At 43.3% G+C, this 18,664-nt stretch overlaps 2 protein-coding genes across 2 annotated transcripts; both read left to right on the plus strand.

Moving 5' to 3' along the window:
* Positions 1-867: 867 nt before the first annotated feature.
* LOC122618976 (protein fem-1 homolog CG6966) lies at positions 868-16,657 on the plus strand. Its single transcript, XM_043795579.1, has 5 exons — positions 868-1,728; positions 13,593-13,953; positions 14,210-14,810; positions 14,871-15,657; positions 15,721-16,657. The coding sequence occupies exons 1-5, from the start codon at positions 1,669-1,671 to the stop codon at positions 15,904-15,906; spliced, it is 1,995 nt and encodes a 664-aa protein (XP_043651514.1). The 5' UTR covers positions 868-1,668; the 3' UTR covers positions 15,907-16,657.
* A 1,000-nt stretch (positions 16,658-17,657) lies between these two features.
* On the plus strand, positions 17,658-18,413 carry LOC122621873 (low choriolytic enzyme). Its single transcript, XM_043799881.1, has one exon. It carries the CDS (start codon positions 17,658-17,660, stop codon positions 18,411-18,413), a length of 756 nt encoding a protein of 251 aa, XP_043655816.1.
* The last annotated feature ends 251 nt before the right edge of the window (positions 18,414-18,664 follow it).

Consider the following 18,664-nt stretch of genomic DNA (forward strand, 5'->3'; position numbering starts at 1 on the left):
AGCAAAAAAATTAATGATTGAAAATAAAACTTTTACATTTTCTTTGTTTAACAGCAAATGTTTTAACAGAATTATTTTATATGTTCGTTGTTGTTAGGAACGATCAACCATTTTGTTATTGTTTATGTGTCATATCTTTTGTTGTAGTTGTTGCTAAAGTACAAGAATGCGCACTAAGTTGTAGCTTTAACTAATTATATTATGTATATTATGGTACGCAATATGATTAAACCTTAATCAAAATAAGCAGAAACTCAAGAATAATCCGTTTAAATATAACTAATCGATAACCAATTGTTTTCATTTTGTTTGGAATTTTCTGTTGGAACAAGCACACACGTATGCATAATAAACATAACCATATGACATATACAAACAAATATATACAAATATGAACTAAAGTAATAATACCAATTAAGTAAAACATAATCAAATGTACAATGTAAAACAATGTAACTGTTTATGATTTAATGAAAACAAATACAAAATGCATATGAAATTGTATGGAATTAATTCAATAAATAAACCAAAGTAAAATAAAGAAAATGAAAATTCAAATTCAAGTATCCGGGTTTTGTGGCAGTGATCTTGTGTCAGTTACTGTTCAATGCTGATTGCTGCGGTACTTACGTTGTGAGCTGCCAGCCTAGTTTATGCAGATGCCGAGAGCTGCCATACCGTTGTCAACACATGTGTTCTCGATATCAATCGATAATAATAATCGAGTGCGCATGTGCAGAAAACAGACTGGCAACTCCCGACAAGTGTAGAACGCGGGATGGCCACTCAAAATAAAAATACCACCAAAGGGGCAAGTGTGACCGCCTCTGCGCTACGTAAGCCAATTGGCTAACGCGAAAGAAAACGGAAAAAATTGACGAGCCACAGCTGAAAAAAGGCATTTTATTTTCCATTCGCGGGCGGGACGGTTCAAAACAGCGCGACTCCTCGCGAGCGATTTCAGAGCAACACAATCGATCTGCTTTCCTGGCTGTCGGACGAGCTTTCGAAAAACTCGGGAAGGGATTTGGATTTGTGCTGAATATTATGTGGAATCGCAACGAATCGGAAAAGTGCGCCGTTTGATGCTCTAGTAACCGTTTTTAGAGAGCTACAATTGAAAATCGCCAGCGAATCGGAGTAGGGAAATGAGATTTTCGTCTTCCTGATACCGAAACAGAAAAAGTAAAAGAAAAAGAAAAGGAGACACGAAAGACGAAAGGCGAAAGACGAATGCAAAGTGCGCAAAAAGATATATGTATGTTTGGTATGTTTGTATGCAATTCGATTGCCAGGAAGACACGGAAGCAATAAAAAGCACGGGCAAAAACGCAATCGCAATCGTTACACATATATATATTTATATACATATGTACATGCATATATTCGCTCGGTTGGAAAGTTCTTTTGTGCAGAAAATCGACCACACATCAAAATAAATTGCTAGGGAAAAAAGGCAGCAGCAACAGCAACAGCATCCTCAAGAATCTCACCGCTCTCTTTCGCTCGCTCGCTCTAGCCCTCTCTTTCTCTTGACGAAGGCGAAGAAAGAAGCAAAGCAAAAGCAACACAAAAATTACATCTTTCGCCGCCAAACAATAAGGAAAATCTATAATTTTCAACGAGCTGGTTGCTGTGGCATTTATGCCAAATAACTGAATCACAAAAATGGATTACAAATTCATTGTTTTCAACGCAGCGAGGGACAACAATTTGGCGCAATTGAAGGTGAGTTTTGAACAAATCGTCTGCATCGCGAATTGGGAATTGGGAATTGGGATTTGGCAATTTCACCATCCAATTGGCCATTTCTTCGCCACACCTGGGCCATCCAATTGGAAAGTTGCGAAGTTCTTATTGTGATTGTTGTTAGAAATCTCAGCTGCTCGGTAAACTCGGCAGCTTATTTAGCCTTGTGACTAATCAATAAAATTCTCTCGCTCGCACACACACACGCGCACACACTATCGCGGCACACGCACACACACAGCGCTCTCCGCTAAGCCGTACACGCGCATGTGTTCCAGCGGTGTTGTTGGGCGCCCATTCGAGTCTGGCTAGAAAGTAGCCAAATTATGAAAAAGTCAAATCTTTGCATTACTTTACTTCCGTTTATTTGGCAAGCTTGAGCTCTTAAGAACTATTGCATTTGTGGAACAGCAAGAAGTCAAACTATTCAAACTATTATGAAAGATTGATTTGATCAGATTTCTTTGACAATCTTAAGTGGATGGCGTGGTATTAGTATTCTGAAAGACCATATAATGGCTTTCAAACTCAAGTGTATTAAGAATAGGTGATATTTTTCGGAATTCGATTTTTATTTAATTATTTTATTGTATTGTATTTCAACAGTTTAGAATGCAAAAGATACCTACATATTTCTTAAATTCCTTCTTGTAGAGCATTGCAATGACTACACTTAGTTAGTTAGCTAGTATCTAGCCAGATGCCCCGCCCTGGCGCAAGACAATAACAAATACATATGTTGGTGGGCGTATTGGATCCGAAACTTTTGCTAGCGATGCAAGACTTACGAACACACGCTTTGCATAACCAAAGTTCTTGGGCTCCGGCTTGGGCTGTGCCTCTCCTAACCTGGCCTGCCATCCATGTGCGCCATCCATTCCGTCCGGAGGGGCAGCTTGACATTGGCCCACACCGTGCAGTGGCGGGGGAGGGACGGAGGGGGCGGTGGCGGTGCAGAAGCCAATGCAGTGGAAACCCGTGCACTTAGCAACGCCACTGCAACTGCCGCAGTCGCAGCCACAGAGACTGGCTGCAATTGGCGCTGTTGCATTGGAGCCCCGCTTGGCCCCACTTTTGCATTGTTTTGCACTGCGGCTCGTGGGTGTTTATTATTTAGTACGGGCGAGCAGTTTGATTCTAAGCTTAGCACAGCCATATTTTGCATCTATGTACTGTATGTATGTATATGGATGTACATATGTATGTACTTGGGCCTGGCAGCTCGGGAAATTAGATGCGCATACGCAAATACGTGACATGGAAATTGGTTCGGGCGAGGGAAATGCAAATCAGCTGGAATAACTACTCACTTTGGCGAAAGATTTTCCCCAACATTGTAATGAGCTGCATTTCGAGTCGCAGCAATTAGGCCACTTCTTGTTAACACGACAATTGAATTGGTTACTCGAAGGTCGCATAAATTAACTGCCAGCACTTGCAATATATACAAAGATTTTGCAATTTATTTGAGTGGTGTTTCCTGTCCTTGTTGGCTTGGCTGAATAATAGAGCAATTTAATTTGCATAGAGCACAAGAATTAGATGCCCAAATTATGTAGATCACAATTCTAAAAGAGTCTTCTTATCAGGGAATTGTTTCAAAAAAAAAAACATCTGGAAAGGCCAAAGTTTAGGTGGCAATATAAATATAATAAACTCTGTGAAGCGCATGTAGAGTATGTTTTTGTTAATAATAGAATTAATCTACAGAACCTTTGCTTGGTTGTTCAATCTCTTTGCTTTTCCATTTTCCCCGCGCTTGATTCATTTCCTTTGGCCGCCTTATCTTATCGGCTCAGACACTCGTCGTTTGTTTGTTATTACATATTGGTGTTGTTTTTGTGTTGATGAGTGCTCCAAATGCGTAGCAAGTATTTTTAACCATTTCATGCGAGTGAGTGTTGTTTTTGTCTTTGGGCCACGTTGCTACTGCCACTTCTGCTACTGTCACTTCTGCTGCCGCCACTTCTGCTGCTGCTGATGACGATGAACACGTTAATAACGACGGCGAATTTTAACAGCTGAAATCACGTCGTCAGCGGCGGCGTTTTACTTCCGCGATTGTCACCTGCCGAAGCAGTTCGCCCCGTCTCTTTCTCCGCCCATATGCCCCTCTCTCTCTCGCTCCCGGTGGCTCTGTGCCCCCAGCAACGCCCACCAACGAACGCACTTTGCTTATTGAAATCATTATTATGTTGATCGCCGGTGGAACAAAGAGCCATACGACTGGCTTTGTTTTTTTCGGCTTCCTGCTGCTTTCCAGCTGCTGTGTTGACAAATATCCTTGAAAGCGTTCAATCACTCCGCTTCAGAAGGCTCGGCCCTCCACACTGGGCGAAACCAGGAGTAATATTACATTTTATAAGGGATAAAAGAAGCATTTACAGCAAGAGCAAAGTTCCAAATCCATCAAATCCCTTTTAACTGGCAGTTGTAGAACTATAATGTTTTAAGCACAATGCCATATTTACATATGGCTTAAATAGCTGCATTCCGATCTTTATGGAAGTGTTACTTCTATGAGCTTTATTTTTTCACATACCCAAAGCCTAGCGCACCCTTATTTGCTCAGTGCATCGCGATCTGGATATTCCTGTTCGCTTTCGGTCATTGTTGTTGTTCCCATCAAACTTCCTGACCGACGGGGCTCGACCCTGGAAATATGTCATTCAGGGGTGTGAGTTTCGTTTTCGGACTCTGGCCGAATTGAGGAATTGTGGAATTGAGGACGAGTGTGTGCGCTGTCCCCTGTAAATGGAATAAATAAATACGGTGCGATATAAATACATAATGCATACATACATACATACATATACGACGAAGAGTGTGCCCCAAAATAGCTTTTTCTGTATGGGCTGCTGCACTCAATGCTCCAAATGCGAATGGGGGAGACGCTATGAGCCTATGGAGCCGTGGAGCTGTGGATCTGTGGAGCTGTGGAACTGTGGGGCTGTGGTGCTGTGAGGCTGTCGAGGCAAAGGCAACCTGCTTGGCGGTACGACGTGCAACATGTTCTAGCCTTCGCCCCGTGGAACTGGTTTTTCTTGCTCGCCGTTGTTTATGTTTGTTCCAAAAATAAGAAGGCACCCCCCTCGCCGCCCCAACAACTCCCCTGCTTACGGCAAAAATACAACAACAAAAATAACAACATAAAAAAACACCTCAGCGAAGAGTTGGACGCCGTACACGAAGTTGAAGTGCCACTTAAAGTTGAGTACACACAACAAAATATTTCTTGGTTCTGCTTCTCTTCTCGGTTTCCACTTCACCTTCCTCCTCTTTGACTCTGTTTCTCTGCTTTTCCCCACTTCGTTGGGTCTTCCCCCCTTCCCCCTACTTGTACGTGATATGGGGCCAGATCGAATGATTGATGAGGTTGAAGGCGGTTGATGGATAGGGAAACTAGACCAGCTCCGTAGATCTACAGATAACTCTGCGAAACTTCTTAGAAACTGTAGATCACCGTTGTTGAAGAGCTTAAAAACCATATCAAAAGATCTATCGTAGAAGATTCGTAAGTATTTTCAAAATACTGGCTTCCCCTGCGAAACTGTAGTTATGAGTGCTACAAAGTAACTAGAACCGTACGTTTTACATAAGCTTTTCAGACACGTGCCAGTTCTACTACTCTATAAATTACATAAACATGTCTAAATGAATTGAAGGTATCAGTATCAGTCCGGTTTGAAGGCATTCAAATGAGTTTATAGCACAGCAAGAGTGCCTTTCAACGAGCTCGCAAACTCTAACCTTTGGGCCAGTTTTTAATCGAGAACGGATCTAAGGTTCAATGACTAATTCCTACTGAAACTGGTTTGAATTAAACGAAGTACTGCTCGGCTTAGAAACACTAGGGTTCAGTGATCTTGAATCGTTTTCTGGCTCTTAAGCTAATGAATTTACATACTATATACTCATCTCATATCACAGAACATGCATAGAAGATTCATGTTTAAAGAATCATAGTTGCCTGTTTTTAAAAAACAATAACTAATTTGAGAAACGGAATGCTCTTGTCTATCTATTTCTCGAGCACACTACGCATTCATGTCGTCTCAAATTGGTCATTATTGATTAACCTTGTAACGATAAGCAATTAACGAATGCTGATTAATTATTCTCACTTATGTCTCATTAATTTGTAGTAGTTGTTGCTGCGTGATGTTTTTAATTACATGCAAACACGGCTCGACAAGTCCATTCGAAATCAAGAAAACGTTTTCTCGCAGAAACACTTCAATCAGGCAGCGTTTTCTGAGCGTTTTCAAAACATTTGCCTTTGCCAAGGCACAACATTTAAGATAATTCGATGTTCACTTTGTTATTGGTTTTCCTCTGTTCGCTTTTCGTTTTTTATACTCTGGCTCTATGCAAAAACCAAAAAAAACAAAAAAACCAAAAGACTAAAAAAAGCGAATTTTGAGTTGGTCAACAGCTGTTTCTTTTGCTCGTTTTGGGGTTGAGGTTGATTCTTGTGCTGTGCAATTTGAGTTGCTCGTTTGAGGTTTGTTGGCGTAACCTCAAAATGCGAAAATGCTGTCTGCCTTTTTTTTAGTTTTTAGTTTAAGTTTGGTTCGATTTGTTTAGGGGCTGCGCGGAGTTGGAGCTTTGGAGCTGAGCTGAGCTGGGGGGACCTGCTTCTTTTCAATTTCAGTCTTCTACTCGCCTGCCGCTCAACTGCTTCTTGATTATTAGCTCTCAATGGTGTGTGTAAGGTCAGAGCCAACCTTGCTGGTTTGCTTTGACTCCGATTCTCTGTGAATGTGGATATGGCTGTGGATGTGGCTGTGGATGTGGATGTGGACGTAGATGTGCTCTTTGTCATCCGCTGGTATTGTGGCCATTGGTCTCTGGTCTGTGCTAGTACGAGAATATGTACATATACATATGTACGTATCTACACGCAGCATTCAGTACATAAGCAGGTGCACTCAGAAAAATTACGCGGCTAGCCTGCTGCCTGTTGTGGGACTACAAAATCATTTTCCGCAGAGAAGAAACATTTCCCAAAGTTGTACTTTTATAATCCTAATTCTTCTCTGAAGCTGGTAATTTCTATACATCATGATTCTATTCTTAAATCTTTTGTTGCATTATTACACACGTTTATGGAAACTAAAGTTTACGAGCATTGCCGATAAAGGAACTGTATTTATTTGGAATTCTACAAGGCGACGCTTAATAGCAGCCAATACACATATGTTTGCCTATGTCTGCAATATATGTCTATATACTAAACCATCTGTACAACAAATAAACAAGGAAGGGCAATTAGCAGCAACAAAGATAACAACACAATTGAAGCCGAAGAGCCGAATAAGTACATAGTACATAGTACACAGTAGATACTCGTACAAAACCCCAGTTTGAACTCGGTGCGTGTTCTGTGTGTGTGTGTGTGTGTTCTGCTTGATGATAGCGTTCATTGGCTTTATCGTGGAGCGCTGTGTTCTCGCTGCTCTTGAATTCAATTCCAGGCCTTTTGTTTTGGTTTTTGGTCTCTGCACTGGGAGAAACGCCAACAGAACGTCAACAGAATCAACAGAATGCCTCCGCAGATGGTTTGGCAATCAAGAAACTCAGTTTTGCACCCGTTTTGGCCATATTCGAACAGTAAGAATGGTTTTGCAACTTTTGGCGAGCTTTTGGCCGTTATGCAATCGCCAAGTAGAGTGAGACTTGGCCTGGCATTAGGAAGTGCTAAAACTAAAACAAGTTGCCAAATACTCGAGTAGAACTTCTTAATTAAGCTACACATTTGGCTGGCTCGAAATGATTTCTTATATACTCGCACAACTGACTTCGAACAGCTGTTGCATCATAGCGGTTCGTTTTGTTCAATTAATAACCAAGTAAATATGTAAATACGAGCACTACTTTATGGCTAATGTATTCATAACAGAAGCCTGGCAATTGCTCGAGTAAATAAGCCACTCAACTTGATCTGTTAGAACAGTGAAACAGTAAAAACCAAATTCAGAGCAGTGTTCCACTCGAAGGCATTCAGTTATTTTCATTCAGTTATAAGACACCGCCACTTCGAGAGTCGTAAAAATTCGCTGACCTCTTTTGGCCAAGCAAATATTTGGCAGCGCAAAGCGACGAAACAGAGAGTAAATGCAAATAATCATTCAAAAAGCAATGTTATTTTCTTGAAGGTGACATCCGGATTTGAGGTTTAACAACCCGCGTAATTGACCATGACTGTGAATTGAACAGCCTAGAAACGTAGCCCATTATTGTTAGTATTATTATTTCGCTCAGTGCACATTTATCGCCCATCTCAACTACCAACGACGCCAACAAACCTCCACAATGAGATCGAAAGACAAAGGGGAGGTGGGCGGCGTTGTTTTGAGATCTATCAGTTAGTCCCATGATTTATTCAAGCAAATTATAAAAAGTAATAATATATGCGCCACCACCCTGCAAAGTTATTAATACACTTTTTTTTTTAGACCTCAAGCTAATGGAAATGTGAGCAATAAAACCCCTTATTAGTTAAGTAGTTGGGTATTTACTTCGTACCTCAAATATGTGCATGTTGTTCCGTTTTATACGGTGTTTATATGCTTTATGGTGCCTATAAATCAGTAGGGGGTATCGACACCTCGACCCCCATCAAAGTAATTTCACTTGTACTTGCTATTCGCTATTTGCTATTTTATTTGCTACACTGTGTTTTCTGCGATCCAGGCTGTCAAGTTCATCGCACGATTAACTAAAGCAGCTAAATGGAGGAAAGTGCGATTCCGTGTGGGCTTCAATAAAAGAGCGCTTATGGAATGTAATCATAAAACTGAGAGCGCCAGCAGAAAAGACGAGGAAGCGTTTGTTCAGTGTTTATAAGTGCCTACATGTGTGCTTATCTTTTGAATTCAATCGCATCTGCTATCTGCTATCTGTGCCTCTGTGTTTCTGTTTGCCAAGCGAAAGAGGAGCTCCCTCGTGAATCCTATCTCCATCCTCAAGCAGAAGCCAAACAAAAGTAATGCCATCGATATGGGAGCGTGTGTCCACTGATAAAGACTCTGCCCCAAAGTTTCCACGCCTCATTAAACGCATTAGTATTTTTCCACTTGCTCCAAACACACGGCTCCAATCACCATTCAGACGACCTTGACCCTGACACTGCCAGCGCAGCTCTGCTCTGCTCTGCTCCAATGTGAACCCTTTCAGTGAGCCACTTTTGCTTCCCCACCTCCCACCTCTCACCCCGCAGATGCTCCGTTAAAAGCACCGTTGACCTCAAAGTCCCATGCAAATGAGCTGAAGCTGCGGCTGCGCAGTCCGATATCAGCACTGAAAGAAATCACAAGCTACTTAGGAATGCTAACAATTAAGAATTCAAGCGTTATCATTATAAGCTACTACTGTGAAAGGAAAGTTTAATAGTTGATTACTTTCAATTTCTTAAATTAAACAGGAAAGTGTATATTGTTACTCCTGCGTTGTTTAAATGCCTTTTTTCGAATGTGCTTCTGTTTGTGCAGCTTTTTCGGCTACTGGTCATTTTGGCTCACTTTGCATTTATGGCTCAAAAACTTTGGCTTTTGTCACCCTTGAGCCGGCTGCGCAGTCGCGGCTAAGCTAACGATTAAGCCAAACAAATTTGAGTCAGACGCGGCTTCACTGATTTGAATGCCGGTCCCCAGAGCCCCAAAGCCCCAAATACCAAACATTGATCACCGACCACCGAATACTGAGTGCCGAATTTCAAAGCAGTTTCCAGTTGAATGGTCGATCGGTCGAACGGCATCCCAAATTGAATTATATTGGAGTGTGATGACCAAGTCTGAAGTCGGCTGAACTTGAGGCTCGGGCTGTCCGACTGTCTACTTGCATATAGCGTCGACATTGAACTCGTTCAATGTCAAAATTATAATAAATTATGCGTGCGCGGTTCCAAGGGGGCGGGGAGGGGGGATTTTATTGGGATATGGAGATATATGGCGATATGGCGAACGGTCAAAGCTGAAAATTGATCGCACAGCGAAACGACGACCAACCAACAACTAACAACTAACAATTCACACAAGCCAGCTGAAAACTACAAGCTACAAACTACACACTACACACTGGCTTGGCAACAACAATGGAAAGTTGTTTGTTGTTTGTTACACGGAAACGAACAATTTGTTGTTGTTTTCGCTGGTTGTTCGTGCTGTTGGCTTAATTTAATAGCGGTGTTAGGCCGTTTTTCGCTTGACATTTGCGCATAGCGGTAAACGGGGGCTCAAGGTGTTTCCACTCTCGTTTTGAGTCCGAGAACAAACATGTGAAATGCTCGAAAAACAGCAGATTACCTTGGGAAATCGCCGTTGAACATTTCCCCAATTTGCCGTACAAGCGCAGGAAGCAGACGGCAAATTAAAAAGATATTTATTTCCACAATTTGTGGAAGTGAAATTTCTCGTGTTCGAGTTTGTTTTTCCTTTCTGGCGCGAGGTAAATTATATGCATATCAAAACATAAATTAACTCGACCCGCTGCATTCGGACTTTCAGCATATTTGTCTGGCAATTCATTCATCTTCTCTGCGGGGGAACTTTTCGGTTTTCGGTTCTCGGGAATTTCCTTTGACTCTCGGCAAATGAACGCAATTAAGCGGAAAAACAAACAAGAATCTCTTAAAAGAACAGCCAATGCTTATTCTGTGGTTTTAAACTATGGCAGGCACACTGTAAAGCAGTTAAGATGGGAAATACACTACACGCATGTGTCAAAATCGTCAAGTGGCTTCTGGGTTAGGGCTAAAGTAAATATTAGTATTAGATTATTGCCTGACTGCATATTGGATAGTCTCGGATTAATATACTTATGTATGTCAACAGAGACCGGGGATTTAATGGTTCTTTATTGCAAGGCAAATTGTGTGCTGTTGAATTAGACATTTTATCGGTCGATAAATATTCATGGCAGTAGTCGCCTCTTGTTGTTGATTGTTGCTAATTCTGAACCCAGAAGTGCATATTCAAATTTGGAAAAGGCTGTTGAACAATGTTTACATGTGTACTTTTTCTCAGTCGACAATCCGCCTGGGAATATGGGCATTCCCACTGTCACTAGTTATTCTATCACTTAGCATAATTACATAAACGCAATAAGGCATTTAGCAAGTGAAGAGTTTCCCATAATTTAGATCAATTTCTTGATTGGGTTTTGTTTCTTCTTTTTTTTGGAGGCCATATCGGCGGGGTCGCTTCTATTATAGCATAATGTGGAGCGACCTGGGCTCGATTGATTGATTTTCCGTACCTCCGTAACCCGCCACCTGACCACCTGACCACCTGCCACGCCTCCCTTTCCCCTGCGAACCGCCCAATTGCCACGCCTCCCCCCCGCGGACCGCCCACCGGCCACGATTCACGTGTCGTTGGCTTTTTGTGCCACACGGACTGCCCCTTTTACCATTGTCAGATCGACTTTTCATTTCGTTTAAAGCTTTTTCGGCTTCCGACCTGACCAACCAGGTTGAATAATGGCCCAAAGGAAGATATAGACAGCGAAAGGGTAGAAGAAAAATCGGTGATACAACAGCGTGAGTAATTTGTCTGACTCTGGGCTGAATAAAGTCAGTTTCAAGGTGCCATCCTGGGTTAACCATGATTACTGCGTTCTTCGGAGTTTAAGAATCACTTATTTGCCAAGTTCATCAGAAACTGAAACGGAAGCTTTATTTAGTTTGAAATGTTCGTATGTATCTTTCTAACATGTGGTTATATGAAGAGTGAGAACAACTGACTTATAAGACCCTTGTTTTCTGAGCTAGCCGAAGTAATAACTTATATAGATTAGATCGAACAACTTGATGTTGCTGTGCGAATGATGAAAGACCACCATGTTCCTCCGATATTACCCCACTTTGGGATCCCATATCACTCAGACACAATGCTGATTCACGGCTGTCACAGTCGCAATCATAATTGATCAAAAGGCGGAAGGGAGGCAAACAGCTGCTGGCTGATGATCAACTTTTGCCGCGGGTGCGAAAGCAAAAAGTTCAGTAGCCAATAACATTTAAATGGAATCGACGATGACGCTGTAACATAAATATAATTCAGCTTTTGCTTTCGCACCGAATTAAATGCAAAATTAATGCGTAATTTGCATTCGCATTGTTCGATTCGCAGGCGCACTTGCACTTGTTGTGCCGCCAATGCTGTCCAATAATCTTTGTTTTGAAATACGTTTTCCGCCTAATAGTCGTGCCAAAAATGTTTCTTAATTCGTATTTTCTCTGCTTTCATTGCTTTCTCTGGTTCTTGTTCTTATATTTGCCTTAATGTTTTTTCTATTTTTTTCTATTTTGCTTGTCACGCGCACGAGGCGTTGATTGCCGGGCGGGGTGGAGGGGATTTTGGGGGTTTGGGGGGTCTTAGGGGGGCCAAAACAAAGAATTTCGCTGTCTGGTGACGATACCAATAATATCGGCACTAATTCTCTTTGCAAAAAGTAGGAAGCGATTTCCTTCTGACCCAAATTGCTTGAGAAATTGAGAGAAGTATTTGGTAAGAGTATGCCAAATCAGAGCGAAGAAATCAATCGAATAAACAGGCAATATTACTTAGAATTATTATATATTTATAAATAAAGGGACTTGGCAATTTCAATACTAGCCATATTAGAGTCTTACAGCTGCTTCATGCAAATGCGTTTTAAAATAAATACGTGATGTTATTTCTATTCTGTTTTCGAATCCCTGACAACGTCGCACTTTCTAGGTTGGACTGTAGCTAAGAGCCGTGCGGCATTCACAAGGTCTTTCAATGCCCCCCCTTCAAATCCCTCCCAATTTTCTTTTTCGTCAGCATCTCTTAACTTGGCTTTCCCGCTTTGTGCTTATATAGCTTCTGGTTCTGAGCAGACTGGTGAGGTGTTTTTTGGGGGTATTTAGGTGACACCGACGTATGAAGGAAAACTAAAATTGAGTTTGATAGGTGGAAAATACTATTGTCTCGACGGATTGATGAGGTAAAGCCAAGGCTCTCACTAAATGCGTTTTGCTTCCTTAAAAATAAAGGTTACAAACTTTATATATGTAATATTATTTCTGGTTTTTGCTTGGTAGGATTGTGGAATATTTATTGTTTCAATAGATATTAATAGAATTAATTGATTTCTTTGTGCTTTAATATATTCTACCTAGCCAATCTGGCGACCGACCACCCCACCGCCTCCCACCCACCGCTCCCCTCCCCTCCGCCCCTGCCCCCAGTCCACATATTTTGCACGCGCTGGCAAACAACATAATTAGCATACTATAAAGCAAAAACGAAACACGTTTGACATAAATGAATTTCAATTTCAAATTGGCATGGGACGCAATGCGGCCGCTACACAATACAAATCATCAGCAGCCGTGAGGTTTACATTTACCTTATTCCCCAGCCGATTTCTGGCTATATCTTTCCGATTTGCCCACCCATTTGTGCTATCCAATGCTCAGGTGGTCTACGTTTTTTCACGCTCTCGGCGATTCGCTTTGTTCTGTACGTCATCAATTTGTTTGAAAGCAGCTATAATTACTATCGCCTTTATTGATTAAATGCGAATATTATCTAATTGGAATTTTTGCGTGATTTCGTAACTTTCAGAGGGAAAATAATATAAAAGCTAATCTAAGAACTGCATTGATATGGTCGGCATTGCGTATTACTACTAAATAGTGAAGTTTACTATGTGAAATGTAATCCAAGATAATGTGCAATGCATTATAATATCTGCTGACAAGTTCGCAGTACAAATCGACACACTGCTTTAGTTGGATATGTTGATTGACTGATAAAAACCAAAATCTTCAAACATCTTACTAAATATGCTCCGCATTCCTATCTTTTTAGGCCACCCTTTACAACAAAAGCTCCGGCGAAGTGGGCAGCCTGATCTCGGCGAAAGTGAACGGAGCCACCCCGCTGGTCATCTCCTGCCGCAATGGACACTACGACATTGTAGAATACCTCTTGACAAAGTGTCGGGCCAACGTGGAGCAGGTGGGATCGGTCAGCTTCGACGGGGAGCCCATCGAGGATGCCCCACCGCTGTGGTGCGCAGCGGCTGCCGGCCACCTGGGCATCGTGAAGATGCTGGTCCGCCGGGGGGCGAATGTGAACAGTACGACCAGGACGAATTCCACACCGCTGCGAGCCGCCTGCTTCGATGGACATTACGAGATCGTCAAATACCTGGTGCACCATGGAGCAGGTAACCACCTTGTTTGAATAGTAAAGGAGTGTTTGGAAACGATTTCCCTAACACCTGTTTACTAAGAAAGGGCCACCTATCTTCCAGCTATTACTTGTCCAAATTAAATCTAAAATCTTAATACAATTAACCACACAAATCTAGTTTTGTGAATGTACAACTTTTTAAATATAAAGGTCTCCTAAAAATAATAACTGGAACTGGTTCGGTTGGTTTTGACATTTGATATGTGCTAATTGTTTGTTTAATTCCGCAGATTTTGAGGTGGCGAACCGTCACGGCCACACCTGCTTGATGATCGCCTGCTACAAGGGTCACTTCCGCATCGCCCAGTATCTGCTCTCCCTGAACGCCGACGTGAACCGCTGCAGTGTGAAGGGCAACACGGCACTGCACGACTGCGCCGAGTCGGGCTCGCTGCAGATCCTCCAGCTGCTGCTCAAGCACGGCGCCACCATGGACGTGGACTACTACGGAATGACTCCGCTGCTGGCGGCCAGTGTCACCGGTCACATGCCCATCGTCGAGCACCTGATCACTTTGCCCTGTGTGAGCAGGGAGTCGAGGATTCACGCACTGGAACTGCTCGGTGCCACGTACGTGGACCGGAAGCGAGACATGGCAGCGGCACTAAACCTGTGGCGTCGAGCGCTCGAGGAGCGTGCCGTGGAGCCACCGCTGGAGAAGAAGGTGCAGGAACCGGTGCCGGCCTATGAGATGGTTCGCGAGGTGACCAGCGTGGAGGAGCTGGAGGAGATGGTTTTGGATCCTGATGAGATGCGAATGCAGGCTCTGGTCATCAGGCAGCGCATTCTCGGACCCACTCATCCGGACACCAGCTACTACATTCGATTTAGGTGAGTTAAGAGCTTTGTATTTTCTATTTGCTTTATCTAATCAACTTTTTATCGTTTCAGGGGCGCTCACTATGCGGACGCTGGACGCTTCGATCGCTGCATCGAACTGTGGTCCTATGCGCTCACCATGCAGCAGAAGATTCTACAGCCACTCAGCCCGATGACGCAGTCCTCGCTGCTGTCCTTCGCCGAGCTGTTCAGCTTTATGCTGGTTGAGGCGGGTCGCCTGCTGCCGAGAGGTCGAGTGGTGCCGCCGATTGAGGCGGACGGCATGCTGACGATCTTCTACAAGGCGGTCAAAGAGGTTGAGCGCGGGCAGGCCTTCACGCTGGAACAGCAGAAGGACCAGCAGCAACCGCAGAAGCAGCTGCCAGCAGCTGACAAATCGCCATCCTGTTCGGCTTCCTCATCCGCATCTTCCTCCTCCTCGACGACGCTGCTTTCGGCTCATCAGCACGATTGTAATCACGATCCCAATGCCCTGAGTCGCACCATGATAAGTGCGATTCACATAGGCTGTCTGCTGAGCTCTCTGCTGGACACAGACGCTCTGAACCCAGAGATGCGTCGCCAGGTGATGGGAGCGCTGTACCGTCTGAATCGCTTGAAGGTGCGCGTAAGGTTCGATCGCACCGCCTTGCACTACGCCTGCTATCGGGAGGGCACGCTGGCCGGCCGCTATCCCTCATGTCAGTTCCCCTCGGTGACGCTGGCGAAAGCCTTGCTGGAGGTGGGTGCTGATCCCAATGCCATCGACGAAGCGGGCAACACCCCACTCCATTTGGCTACCATGCAGCCCTATGTGGAGCCCCTGTCGCACATCCTGCTCGAGGGCGGAGCGCATTTGGTGAGTATGGTATCGAGGGCAGTTCCGTTGACCTTACTAATGTGATTCTCCTCTCCTAAATAGGACACCAAAAACTATGCTGGCGAGACGTTTGAAAGTCTGCTGGCCCCCACGCCCATGCATAAGATCATCGACCCAATGAAGTACACAACGCTGACGTGTTTGGCCGCAAGGACGATCAAGAAGCATGACATTCGCTACGAGGGAAGCGTACCAGCCACTCTGTACGAGTTCATCGAGCTGCACTAGAGACGAGGATCGGGACGAGGACTGGACGCAAGTCAAGCACTCAATCCACTCAATCACTCAATTGATCACTAGATGGAGCTATCGATCAACAGCCTGCCCGCCCGCCATCCATTAAATAATATCTACTACTACTATGACTACCGTCTATTTACTGTATAATTAAAGATGGAGAGAGAGTTTGAAACTATGCTGAATGATGAAAAGCGTGAAAAATGGACGAGATCGTTACTAACGACTGGAAACTGATTTGTGATGTTAGCAAGCGAAGTGCCTGAATCGACGGATCAGGACGAAAACTACAACTGACAACGATAACAAAACAGAAGCCAACAAAAGAATAACAGGCAGACAACCGAAGCAACGCGAAGAAAAGTTCTAGAAGAGATGATTTGCGGTCTTTGAATTTTGCTTGCGAAATGTGTTGAAACTTTCTTTTTAATTATGTGTTCTTGCTACTACATTTTGTATGACTTATCATTAATAGAATATTGTATGTACTTGTACTATATTACCAAAAGCCTGGGCGTGATTGGTCAGCTTAACTTTAATTATCTGGCACAAAGCCGACTCCTCAACGCTGCAGCAATCGCGCCCAAGCCACGGAAAATCCAAAAACCAGAATACCTAAAAAAACAAAAAACAAAAAAAAAATTACCGACCACCACACACAACTCACGACTTAGTGATGCGTTTGTTTATAAACGAGAAAACGAAGTTTTGGAAATATACAAAGTGTAATTAACAACAATAATCAACTATTGGTTTATACCTGGAACTATACTTCACATACTAACTCCCAAGCAACATAGCCCCGACTTAAAGAACCCTAATGCAAAACCTTAATGTATGATATCAACGTATGCAAATGTGTAATATCAGCTCATTCTAATCGCAGGAATATTTTGTTTTATGCACTTGCATAGACTCAGCTTATCGGAGGAGTTTTAGTTGCAGCGCATCGGATTGCCTGGCAAAATACACTGGTGTCTAGAAAAATCAATGTTGCAAAAGGTGAAAACATGTTGAGATATATTAATGTTTTGTATAATTGGCTAATAGGTATTTGGTTATACATTCACTGAAGTCATTAAATCACAATTGGCATATTAGCAAATTATGCATCCAAATGCACTTTCAAATTATAAGTTATTAGGTAATCGAATTTCGCCACTTTAGCTCTAGAACAGCAGAGTACACACATTTTAAAGGGTAGTCAAAAGTGGTAGTGGGTGGCTATTAACTTGGCCAAGGAATCAGCAGTAACGTTCGTGTTTCTAGCCACCAATGTGTTCTGAAATGCAGTTCGATGTGCATTCATTAGGCGTATGCAAACGTATAATTATTGTATCTATGCTAAGCACTGCAAATGCCACTTTGCAACGCAAGTGGAGTTTGGCTTCATGAAAAAAGGAGGTGGGTTATGGAGCTTTAATCTGCACTTGTGTTTGGTAACTACACTGTGCAAGAAAATGTTCAAAACTTTTTTTAATTGGATTATGTACATTTTTGTTTCGATCGAAATGTTGAAAAGAAGACTAAATCATTTCAGAGGGTAGAAAGTTAAAATTTATGTTGCACTGTGCGTTAGGTTCGTGCTAGGAAACATTTTTTTTGCCTGTACTTGAGTTATCCGTGTGTATGTAAAGCCTTATTTTGAAGAATATTTTCGAGACAGAAATAAAACTGATAACTATTTTAATTAACGACTATAAAAGCGAGTTAGCATTTGAGGTTTGGTCACAGCTAAAGAAATGTTCCTCCAAACTGTTGGGCTTCTGCTTCTGGCGGCGATTCTTGGACCCATTCTGGTGGCGTCCGAGGGAATCGAGTCCTACGAGAACTACTACAACGAGATCCATGTGGATGACGAGCAGGCGGAGGCCAAGACCCGCAATGCGTTGACTTCTCCGCTCCAGCGCTGGCCTGGCAACAAGATATTCTACCGCATATCAACGGACTACAGTGAACAGGAGGTGGCCAATGTGCGGACAGCAATGGCGAGTTTCGGCGAGCAAACCTGCGTGCAGTTCGAGGAGATCGAAGGATCTCCTCCCGCAGGCAAGCGATACGTGTCCTTCAAGAAGTCGCCCAACATGTGCGGCACTCGGGTGGGCTATCAACCCTTGTCCTTTGGCCCGCACGAAGTTGTCCTTAACGAGAGATGCCTCACCATGCCGGCTGTGATTCAACACGAAACCCTTCACCTGCTGGGCCTGTTCCACGAGCAGAGTCGTCCCGATCGCGATGAGTACGTGCAAATCGACTACGACAACATCCCGCGCAAGTACTGGTCGCAGTTCATAGCCATGGATCAGACGACCACCTTCAATGTCCCGTACGACTACGAGAGCGTTATGCACTATTCGAAGAACGCCTTCGCCAAGGATCCCGCAAAGCCAACCATTCGGGCCCTAATCGGTGGCAAGGCTGTGGAAAGGGAAATGGGTCAGGTGCGGGGACCTTCTGAAGGGGATTGGACCAAAATTCGATTGATGTACAAGTGCTAGAGTGGAGGCAGAAGTCTGCGAGGAGTGGGATTTGTTAATAAATACGTTGTGTTCAAATGGGCTTGCAGATCTGCATTTTAATATAGAAACTTTAAAGCCGATTGCATTGTTTTTCGATCTTGTATATCTTTTAATTTAGGTCTTGGACTAAATCATTGGGGTCCCACCCACTCGAAAAGTGCTACTCGTTGAATGCCAATCATTCAATGTCCGTTAACTGGAAAAACGTTTCTCCGGCCCCTTGAAAATGG

This window comes from Drosophila teissieri, chromosome 3R, assembly GCF_016746235.2.
Source record: "Drosophila teissieri strain GT53w chromosome 3R, Prin_Dtei_1.1, whole genome shotgun sequence".
NCBI classification, from domain to species: Eukaryota; Metazoa; Arthropoda; class Insecta; order Diptera; family Drosophilidae; genus Drosophila; species Drosophila teissieri.

What these genes read in the sequence shown, in the direction of transcription:
- LOC122618976 (XM_043795579.1), top strand. Translation starts at nt 1,669, where the DNA reads ATGGATTACAAATTCATTGTTTTCAACGCAGCGAGGGACAACAATTTG. An exon ending in ACAATTTGGCGCAATTGAAG is followed by an intron (nt 1,729 to 13,592) that starts GTGAGTTTTGAA and finishes CTATCTTTTTAG; the next exon opens with GCCACCCTTTACAACAAAAG. An exon ending in TCGAGGGCGGAGCGCATTTG is followed by an intron (nt 15,658 to 15,720) that starts GTGAGTATGGTA and finishes TCTCCTAAATAG; the next exon opens with GACACCAAAAACTATGCTGG.
- LOC122621873 (XM_043799881.1), top strand. Translation starts at nt 17,658, where the DNA reads ATGTTCCTCCAAACTGTTGGGCTTCTGCTTCTGGCGGCGATTCTTGGA.